Source organism: Delphinapterus leucas, chromosome 5, assembly GCF_059928025.1.
Source record: "Delphinapterus leucas isolate spDelLeu-1000000601 "Yukka" chromosome 5, BTC_Dleu_Yukka2, whole genome shotgun sequence".
NCBI lineage: Eukaryota > Metazoa > Chordata > Mammalia > Artiodactyla > Monodontidae > Delphinapterus > Delphinapterus leucas.
Window position 1 is genome coordinate 115,901,828 of NC_143133.1, and position 11,412 is coordinate 115,913,239.

The 11,412-nt window shown below is 39.6% G+C and overlaps 1 protein-coding gene across 1 annotated transcript; it reads right to left on the reverse strand.

The window, feature by feature from the left end:
• Positions 1–889: 889 nt before the first annotated feature.
• Positions 890–10,859, reverse strand: SCOC (short coiled-coil protein). Its single transcript, XM_022582459.2, has 4 exons — positions 10,664–10,859; positions 4,399–4,470; positions 3,945–4,028; positions 890–2,501 (listed from the first exon to the last, which is right to left on the reverse strand). The coding sequence occupies exons 1-4, from the start codon at positions 10,842–10,844 to the stop codon at positions 2,359–2,361; spliced, it is 480 nt and encodes a 159-aa protein (XP_022438167.2). The 5' UTR covers positions 10,845–10,859; the 3' UTR covers positions 890–2,358.
• Positions 10,860–11,412: the final 553 nt, after the last annotated feature.

Genomic DNA, 11,412 nt, shown 5'->3' on the forward strand with positions numbered 1-11,412 from the left:
GCAACTACATTTCTCAGCCACTCTTGCATCTAAATCCCCACGCCCTTGGGAATGTGAGAAGACATGAGCCATTTCCAGGCAGGCCCAACCCAAAAACCGTGCATGTGTACCCCATGCATTTTTCTGCAAATCAGAATGGTGATAACTAGTGTGACTTGGAAGCCACGGTTGAAAATGGCAGAGAAATCCTCAGCTCACAAAGCCTGTTTGTTAGTTTACAATGCTCACCTCAGAACCATTAGTTGGAAGAGAAACTTGGTTTTTTTACCACTGCATCTCGTTACAAGAGCTTAGCCTAACCTAAAAAATACAACCACCTTTCCCCTGGCAATCTTGGATCCTTTTCTTTGAATTCTTTGCTTTTATTTTTTAAATTAAGGTATAATATCCTATATTTGTTTTAACAAGAATAGTATCCCCGGACTTCCCTGGTGGCGCACTGGTTGAGAATCCACCTGCCAATGCAGGGGACACGGGTTCGAGCCCTGGTCCTGGAAGATCCCACATGCTGCGGAGAAACTAAGCCCATGCGCCACAGCTACAGAGCCTGCGCTCTAGAGCCTCTGAGCCACCACTACTGAAGCCTGCGCGCCTAGAGCCCGTGCTCCGCGACAAGAGAAGCCACCGCAATAAGCCTGTGCACCGCAATGAAGAGTAGCCCCCACTCGCCACTACTAGAGAAGGCCCACATGCAGCAACAAAGACCCAATGCAGCCAAAAATAATACAAATAAATTAGTTTAAAAAAATAGTATTCCCTTAAACATCCAGTAACTGGTACTTAAATAAGATATGCTACTTATCCTGTGGCTTTGAACAACCCCGATACACCACTGCACCACTGTATATATCCCAGTTACTTACACAACAATATCAAAACACATGCAATCTTTGAAACAGCTTTTTATTAAACAGCAAAGCATAATGGCAATACAGTTTTAAATGTTTAAAAATTAGGTCACAAAGGGATGCAAAATGTTTGCAGTATGACTATTATATATTCATACAGCTAAAGTCATCAAATCTTAACACCAATACAAACATTAAGATTATTCCATGATCAGCCTAAATTTAATAACCATAAACTATATTAGTGGATCTCTTTTCCTATTTAATATTTTAACATTACTTCTGATACTGATTTCTTTACCAAATGGAATGTACAAACTAAATTTTAAAAAAGTGTTAAATGACTAAAACTCTGCAAACCAGTAGTTGGGTTTACAGAAAATTCTGGGAGAAGTAGTGAGATAAGATACTGAGAAAGCATCAATTAGTATACATGTAAAACTCTCCCATTTTATTCATGATTCTGATACTAATACACTTTTTAAGGGACTTTGCAAAGTTGATCATCTGGGTACTGCAAATAAACCTGAGACCAAATTTTATTCTCTTCTAGATACGGTTTATATAAGGTTAGCCAAACTTAATCCATTTTCTTATATATTCCCCCCCCCCCCCCGGCCCAAATCTAATCTGTGCCAGAGATAACACAAATCTGGAGTAAAACTGTTTGGAGTTGGTTACAAGTACTTACCAAGTATTGAATACTTCTCCTACTCTATTTCTATTTTTCCTCAAAATTTTCTATTTCAAACACACACACAACCAGAGCTCATCTTTTCAGGTATCAAGTGGATTATTTTGTGCAAAGGAAGTTTTTAACAACAAATCTTCCCAATACGATAATTCAGTTTCAAAGAAAAATCTTCACCTTTATAGCCCCCGTTTTCAATTGATTAAACAGAAACCAACTATCCTATCTTATTACTAAATATAACAAATAAGCCCTAAACTGAGAAAATATCTTATTTTGGTTAAGTTTCAACAGAGTTCGGGCTACTCTCTTAGATGATTAACTACTGAAATTACTTTTTACAAATGTGAAACCAATTTTTTCCTTAGGGAAAGGAAAATGGGAAGAAAGCAAATGGAGAAGAGGCACACGATGGTGGACAGGGTATATAAAGCTGTGCATTCAGTACGTGATTTTGGTCACTTTTTCACAACACGGTGGTTATTTTCTTGTATCTCTAACTATGCCTATAATAAAAGACAATGCTAAACCTATAAATCAAAGCAAGTTTGATATAACATTCATTTTCAAGTTTCATAAATATATGCATTTCTAATTATAAAGTCTCTACAATACCTTTGCACATTTTCATAGACTAACATAATACACAAACTCATGAAAGTCTTCTGTTAGGCTCTTAATTTTGCTTAGGTCTGACATTATCTTCATAAATACTCAGTGAAGCCACAAACAAAAGTACTATAACTTTTGGAATCTATCCAAGTTTTAAAGAAAAAAAGATCAGCAGCAATTCCGTAAGACATAAGGGATATCAATCCCTTATTTTCTTTTGCTTTTTGTGTCAGTTGTTTGAAAAACACTAGAAGCTGACATGAGGTTTTCTATATATTGTCCAAGAACTTGGTTTTCTGATTTTAGCTTCAGATTTTCTTCCTTAACTGCATCTACTCTTGCAGAGAGATCTATATGAAAAATAAAAAAGCGCATTGTCAATAAAATGATGGCAATGACTCCGTGTTATAAAATGCTTATTAAGATTCATTCTTAAAAGAAATACAATCCTTAAATTTTCTGTTTTTAAACTCAGACTACTTTAGAAGTTAAGGTAAAGAAAGTAAACTGAGTGCAAATCAATAGCCAAAATTCCTAAAAAGAGATTTCACATTAGACTAAATGTTATTCTTTGTTATTCTTTAAACAGCATTTTTGTTAAGTAGTTAACTCTTAAAATGGTTATTTAAAAAAACACTGTTTTTAAAATGTGAATTTTGGTTCATATCATCAAAAAACCATAATGTCTTTACTAGTAATATTTAAGACAGTGTAGTAGGTGAACATAACTGAATTCACATACTGGATATAGGCAGTCAGTTTCCAAGCAATTGATCATTTTGTATTTTTACATTAGCAAGAAATTCAAAAGAGCAGGTCTTGATGATTAAAAAAAGAAGATACCACACCTCAGTCATTCAGCAACTAAGTTACTGAGGTGCCTTCTAAGAGACAGGCACTGTTCTAGAGGCAACAGTAACAAAAAAGGTCCCTGCCCTTAACCAGCTGACATTCTAATGGGGCTTAGGGTGGGTGGGGGTCAGGAGAAAAAGCAAGAAGGGTAAGGGTCACAGGAAGCCAAGGGCGGTTGTCCTGTGATACAGTATAGTCAGGGATAGCTATTTTGATTAAGGAAATTTTGCTAGAGACCTAAAGGAAGTAAGGGAATGAGCCACATGGATATGCAAATGACTAAGGGAAAAGATTCAAGCACAGGGGAACAGCAACTGCTAAGACCCTGAGGAGAAGCTTGCTGAAAGAACAGCAAGGAGGCTGAAGTGTCCCAGTCAGGGAATGGGACAGGACTGAAAGGTAAAAGGGAAGTGAGAGACTTACAGAGAGGAACCTGGCTTCCATTAACTGTGAAATGGGAAGCCACTGGAATGACATGATCTGCTCAACCTGTTTTCAGAAAAAAACACCACCACCTCTTAATTTCGTTGAAAACCAAAAGATGTTTCACTGGTGGAATTAATTTTATGCAAGACATTTAGAAAATGGAAAAACTCAGATCAGTTCCCTTATAATCCCTGAGGCTAATACACTGATTTTACACTCAAATAAGCTTTATTAAAGTGGACTTAGTAACACAATGCAGGGACTTAAACGGGGCTCATTATGTTAGACCTTAAAGAGGGAAGCATAAGAACACTATTTGACTTCCTTATTGAAACGTATCTGTTCTTTGAAATTACCAGCCAAAGCTACAGGCAGGAGAGGAAAAAAACAAAGCAGACTTTGAAATTTATACTTTTAAAAACTGCACAGTAACAAACAAAATTTAGCAATTTGCTTACAATTACAATTTCAATTACCTGGATGTTAGTCAAGAAAAATACAAAATGCAAGCTAACCTTCAAGGGTGTGTTGGAGTTCCAACACTTGATTAATAAGTCGTGTTTTCTCCTCCAGTTCCACCTGATTTTCAGCATCAACTGCTGTAATGAAAAGGTTCAGATTTACTATTAATATTAGCTACCATTTGTGTAGTATAGCACTTAAAAGATCTGCAAAATGGTTTATATTCATTCTTACTTGACTTATACAAGAGCCCTGTAAAATAAAAGGTTATATCCCACATGGCAGATGAGGACACCAAGGTGAAGGTAAAACGTTCTGCCAACATCTCAGAGTTAAAGAATGGAAGTTGCCTTAAATCTTTTCTAGAACTAGATGGGATTATAAATAAGTACACTGGCCAAGATCAAAGCCTTCTAAGTATTGATTCTCTGATCTTTCTATTGCTTAATAAAGCAATGTATGCGCCACAAAACCAGGAACATACAAAAAGGAAAACGAAGAACATACCATCCATGTCAGCATTCATCATCTTCGGTAACAAACTTTCGGGCCTTGGATACAAAATTCTTGATGAATGGTCTGCAATGAGAAAAAGTTAGAAACACAGACACATAGAGTAATGAAATATAAGCTTGTTTTTCAAAAGAAAATTAAGTGACCCAGTAGGACCCTTTTCACATGCTTTACTAAGAATAAATACCCAGTGGGGAAATAAGCAAAGAATATTTACAGTTTACAAAGAGAAGTATTAAGTAAGTAAGAGAAAATGTTGAGTTTCTTGGTACTCAAAGAAATGCATAATAAAATACCACTGTATATTTCGTAAAATATTTTTCTAAAACAAGATAATGATCAATGCTAGTGAAGTTATGGAAAAACTAACACAAAATATTGGACACAAATTTTAAACGTAATATTTTTGGAAAGCAGTACAGTAATAAACAAGATTCATAAAAACATTTAAATATTTTTTACAAAGTAATTTTACTCTTGGAAATTTAGCCTAAGGAAAATTAAGAAGGAAAAAAATTACATCTATAAAAATCTACTTCAACCTTATTTATAACCCAGTAAACTGGAAACAACATAAACTGTCCATTCAGAGCCTGGCTGATTATAGTTGCCATTTCTAATGGAATGGCTACTAAAAATAATTATGACTATAATAACATGAAAGAATGTTTATGCCATTGTATATTCACTGATGTAAATTATGTGAAAAATCTTCAGTATGGATAAAGAACGCACAGCAAATTGAAAAAGCTCTTACATTAAGGATAATGGCAGCAAGGAAGACAAATCTCTCTAAAAATATTCTTCATTATTAAAACATTGTTTCATATATACCAATTAACACTTTTTAAACATAAAATTCAAAAGAAAAATACTCGTTATCTGAAACACTAATATGGGTTAAATGAAAAATATGTACTTGTCACCTCCTGGTTATAGTTAAAATAGATTAATTAGGATGTAAATGAGTAAATAAATATTAACATTTTCTTGTGTCCATAAAAGGCTCCAAAATATTAGAGCACTAAATCCTTGTGAAACATGTTCTGCTCTATTGCTAACATTCATTTCACATGCAATGTACTCAAAATTTATTAAATAATGTACCAGATTATTACTGAAAACAGATTTGTTAACCAATCTAATTTACTCAGTGAAGCAACTTAGATCTTAGTCAATGTTGTTACTCTTTCTTCAAGTATTTACTGAGCACCTACTATACCCAAGGTGTTGTTATGCCTCCATATGCTGAACAGTAGAACCCAAACCTACTGAACAAGGATGTCTACATACCAGAACTAGAATCACAATCAAAACAGTGATCAGTGTATTGTATATTCCCTCATGACACTTCAGATGCTGGCATGAACATGGCAATAGAATGCTCAGTGTACACATGTATAAACTACCTCTCAAGTAAGATATCACTCAGTCTAAAAAAGATATTAAACCTCCTTTACATATAGCTTTATTAAAGAAGTAACACTAAAAATAATGCTTAATACATCTACCCCAAGTCTTCCCACTTATACAGCATTAGCGCTACTCTCCCTGTTTTTTTTTTTTTTTTTTTTGCGGTACGCGGGCCTCTCACTGTCGTGGTCTCTCCCGGTTGCGGAGCACAGGCTCCGGACGAGCAGACTCAGCGGCCATGGCTCATGGGCCCAGCCACTCCGCGGTATGTGGGATCTTCCCGGATCAGGGCGCGAACTCATGTCCCCTGCATCGGCAGGCGGACTCTCAACCACTGCGCCACCAGGGAAGCCCCTCCCTCACTGGTTTTAATTATCAGGTTCTTTGTACTTCAGAAAAAGTTTTAAGATAGATAGGTAGATATAGTTGCGTACACACACACACACACACATAGATGACCCTTGAACAAGGGTTAGAACTATGCGGGTCCACTTACACTCAAATTTTTTTCAATAAATACTACTACAGAACTACACGACCTACAGTTGGTTCAATCTGCAGATGCGGAATTGCGTATATGGCAGGCTGGCTGTAAAGTTATATGTGGATTTTCAATCATGCAGAGGGTCGGCACCCCTAACCATCGTTGTTCAAGGGTCAACTGTATAAATATGTGTGTATATGTGTATATATATGTCTATACACACACACACATAAATCCAAACAGATTATGAAATTCTTTTCAAAAATTCTTTAAGTCATTAAATGCTTTGTATAATAGTATTCGAAGACCACACTTCAAAAATTATTCTTCTCCATTCAATCAATGTGTCTTTATAATTGAAGAGGAAGAGTGCTAGCAGTGAAAACTTTATTTGGCCCTTCCCCGAGAGAAGAGCACTTTCATACCACTTCAACTATTGATACTTGTCTGGGAGGGATGACAGAGGTAACAGCCAAAAGCAAAAGTAAGTGATCTTGGGAATAGTCAGCAACAGCTGACTTCCACTTGGCTATCTTCCCTGCTACATGAGAGAAGTATTCCCCATTTTTTACAAGTTTGCTTTATGCCACTTCACTTGTATGAAAGACCTACATTAGTACCTGTTTTGCTAAACAAAAGAAATCTGATGAGGATTTTCACTTTCGTGAAAAAAGGCAAAAAACAAAAATAGCATTCAGCGTTTGTTTTGCAGCAAGGTGTTACAGAGGCAGCACTCACTCTGAGCAGTGACACCAAGCTCCTTCCCTGAGAACTACACTCAGCATCTCAGCCTCAAGCCACCACAGCTTTGACCTGTGTCTGTGAGCATCCGTGTTCTATTTATTTTGTGCATCTGTTAGCAAGATGTGTCCTAAGATAACTGCTTCATCACTTTACGCCATTTCAGCTTACAAAAGGTAGGAATGCTCTACTTTCAGATAGTAGGGGGAAACCTGTATATTAAATCCTCCAGATTTCTAATATCCAGTCTTTTTAAGAATACACCTGACACAGAATTCTCATGACAGCTGAGAAGAGTGATATGATACACAAGTCAAAGCAACAGATAATCACAAAATCAATGCACTCAACTTTGAAATCAGATCTAGTATAGGGATGGGTTATACTTCTTTTGCCCGTATTTTAGTCTAATACTAAAATTAAACCCAGAAGTCTTCCATAAATGCAAAGTGTTCCAGGCTGACCAATGTAGTAGGTAAGGAAAAAGAAGCCAGTTTCTGAAATTTTGGCCACATATAACCCAAACAGTAGAAAATTACTCTTAGAAAAACACATCCAGATTGGGGTGGAAGCAAGAGCACAAAAGCAGGGCGCAAGGACAGTGCTATAGGATATACCACATAACCCAAGACAGCACTACTCACATCATAGCCCATGTAAGATTGCCCTGAGGGCTGAACAGTGCAAAACCTGCCCAACTGTATATGGCAGCCGTGTGCAACACCAGAGTATCACCGGCTGCCTCTGCATGACAACAAAAAAACACAAGTAGCAATTTTTTCTTATTGTGATGTGATCAAATAGACCAGTCTCAAAACGCTACTCCTGTATATATTCTAAGTCTGTCAGGACATCCAGAGTTATAAACAGATTTATTTTATATATGGGATCAAAAGGTTTGCTGAGCTCTTTAAGTCAAAGTATTTTAGCCATGGATTTTACTTCCTTCAAAATAGGGTCAATCCTCAAACTTTGCAATGCCTACATTAGCACAGTACTACATCATAATATGTACTCGACACAAGATTGAATTTTTCAACTATAAAATTCTTCTCAATCTATAGTTGCTATCATATCAATCCAATGCTGTGTCAGATGTGCTCTTAGGAGTTCATTTTCGACTCCTTCTGCTCCTACACATAAATCCAAACCTGACATTAAAAGAGAGAGAACCCAGGGGCTTCCCTGGTGGCGCAGTGGTTGAGAGTCCGCCTGCCGATGCAGGGGACACGGGTTCGTGCCCCGGTCCGGGAAGATCCCACGTGCCTTCGAGTGGCTCGGCCCGTGAGCTATGGCCGCTGAGCCTGTGCGTCCGGAGCCTGTGCTCCGCAACGGGAGAGGCCACAACACTGAGAGGCCCGCGTACCGCAAAAAAAAAAAAAAAAAGAGAGAGAGAGAGAACCCAGACAAAAGTATCTCAAGTGTGGGAACACCGAAATAAATGTGGGGTGCTAAAGCTGATCTGTTTATCCAAAATCTGCCTTAGCTTATCCAAAATCTGCCTTAGCTCTCCACAATGGATATGACTGTCTGGGATTCCTCAACTCTGACCTAAGCCGAGCTCAGATCTCATAAAACTTTTCTCAAAAATCACAGTAAATTTTAGTGCCTATCTTCATCTAGCCTTGGTCAGTGGAAGAGAATCTAGAGTTATTCTGATAACTTAAGTCCAGGGAGCAAGAATATGGAAAGACAAGGATACAGAAATGTGGCAAGCATTAGTATTGACCCATTTTCCATGCCCTCACAGTCAACTGTGACCAGAGGCTATCATCTTACCAAGTACACCTCTACCTTCTTTTCTAGTATGCCCAACAGTACCATGACATGCTCTTCATAAAAGGCAGTTTTAGCACAGTGATTAAGAACATGGATTTAGGTTACCTGGATTCAAATGCTAGCTCTCCTATTTATAAGCTCTGGAACCTTAGGTAAGATTAACATCTCAGCCTCAGTTTCCTCATCTGTAAAATGAGGTTAATAACAGTATGTACCTCATAGTTTTGTTGTGAGAACATTATGAGTTGATATATATAATGTGATTGCAACAAGACACAGTAGTTATTCAATAATGTTAGCTATTATCTTTTCTACCTTTTAGCTGTACTTCAGGCCACGAGAAGAATTTTTAAAAATTACCTGGTCCACTTGCCTCATTTTTACAACTAAGCCAAGGCCAAGATGATAATGGCCTACCTAAGACCACAGTAATACTTACATAGACAGAGCCAAGACTACATTCAGTCAATGTCCCAGTCTAGTTTTTTCCACCACTCCACCACAGTATGCTCACAACGGAGACCTGAGATTTTGAGACTTTTCTTTTATCTACTCAACCTAAACCTCTCAACTTTTCTGCATCTAAAACTGATTTTCATCATCTGTCATCTACTTACTAAAGGAACTAGCAAGACTACTAAACGTCACTGTACATTAATATACTAAATTCTTTACATATATTAGCTCATCAAATCAACAGAACATGGCACTTTACAAACGTGGACCCTGTATCTCAGAAAGGCTACACATCTTGCCTTAGAGTTCACAGCCGAAGTCTGTACCAAGAATCTGAACTCAGATCTAACTATAAAGTCCCTGCTTTTTCCATTATGCAATGGAAGACACTTTAATATGACCCTAATCTAAATTTGCAAAACATTTTGCAACCCCTGATGTCAAATTTCTTTGCTATTTCTACTATCTAAAAAACTGAAGGTAAATTTCATTCACTGCAAGCTGCAACGACTTTCCACATGGCTTGTTCAAGTCCCTTCAAATTCTGACTTGTTCTGGTTAAGTCCAATTTTAAATTCTACAAAATTAAGGGACTGTTTGGCCAAATATTTGATCAGAAATGAGATCCCCAGAGTGGCTAGCTATATTGAGTTTAATCAATGAATGAGTACACGCATGGAAATATAGGCAGAGCTTTGGATTCTCAGGTACAGTGCTGGGAACAGAGCACACCATCAGTCCTTAATATTATTACGTCATAGTACTGGAATCGATACACAACGAAAATCCTGTCTTTCAGGAATGTCTGTTTCTCCTTTCCAACAATCCTAAGTCCCCAAACTTGTCCAGCAGGACCCCTGAAAGATGCCCATTGAGAAACTAACCCGGGAGCTACTTTCAGAGCCTGAAAAGATGTCGCCAGCCCTGGTTTCACCGCTCACTCGGCTCCCTCCCCGCCCCCGCGTCCTCTCCCCGCCCCCGTCTCCGAGTTCTCCGCCGAGAAGCCGCGGGCTAGTCCAGGCGTGCCAGGTCCCAACCCACCCGAACGCCCCTCCCGCAGTCCCACTTCTAGGCGGACAGAGGCCTTAGCCTCAGGATCCGCGGGGAGAAGGCGGCAGGAAGTCCGCGCCACGGACCGCGGGCGGCCCTCCACAAAGGAACCTCTGCGCTCAACAACGAGAGGATGAGAAAAAAGGCTGCACAGGGGTTCTGCGGGGAGCCAGGCCTCGGCCGCCCACCTAACGCCCAGGCCTTAGGACGCTCTTCCCGGGTCGCCGTACGCCGAGCCGCGTACATCCCGCCCCTCCCTCCAGGCTCTCGTCAGTACCGAGGCCGCAACTCCAGTCGCTCGGGGCCAGGCCCTCCGCGACCCACGACGGCCCTCACCTGCCGTTTGAGGCGCCGGCAGGAGGAGGGACCAGGAGGATACCTCAGGCCTGGACACTCGGACCAACTGCCACCGGCAACCCCGCCCTCTCCGCCCACAGAGCGTGCGCCGAGGCTGGAGTCCCGCCCCGGCCCGGCCCGTCGCCAGCCAATCCCCACTCAAGAAGGGACGCCTGCGCATTAGCTACACGACGCCCCAATCGTCCTACCTCAAACCCTCGGGATCCACCTTTTGCCATAACAAAAGGGCACTGGAACCCAATCAGGGTTGAGGTCGTTGTGGGCGGGTCCGGGAAGAGCAACAGCCAATGACAGTACAGAAGCTAAGCTGAGCGTGCGAAAGCCAGTCCGAGCGAGGCAGTTCCTCAGTCTCAGGCGGTCCGTGAAAATGGGGTCAAGAAATCCAGTGTGGAAAATTGTGGAAAATTCTGACAGCTGTCAGGAAGGAGGTTGGTAAAACCTGGAGGTTGGTAAAACCTAACACTGGGCGAGAGAGAAATCATTCAAATTCAAGAAAAGGACGTGTGTGGACATAACAGAGAAAGTACCCTGGTTCTTCAGTTCTAAAAGCAGACTTTTCCATATTTTTAATTTCCCAAATCGGAAATCTCTTAAGTGTACGTCTAACGGACTGTTCCTCTCCGCATCTTCCCCAAACTAAATTAAAATCCATAATGCGCCGGACCATTTAATAATATTTTAGAACTGAGAAAATACCTTAATACTACTTTAGTGTGTAGCACTTTTGC

What these genes read in the sequence shown, in the direction of transcription:
- SCOC (XM_022582459.2), bottom strand. Translation starts at nt 10,844, where the DNA reads ATGCGCAGGCGTCCCTTCTTGAGTGGGGATTGGCTGGCGACGGGCCGG. An exon ending in GCCGGCGCCTCAAACGGCAG is followed by an intron (nt 4,471 to 10,663) that starts GTGAGGGCCGTC and finishes TTCTCATTGCAG; the next exon opens with ACCATTCATCAAGAATTTTG. An exon ending in ACTCCAACACACCCTTGAAG is followed by an intron (nt 2,502 to 3,944) that starts GTTAGCTTGCAT and finishes TTTTTCATATAG; the next exon opens with ATCTCTCTGCAAGAGTAGAT.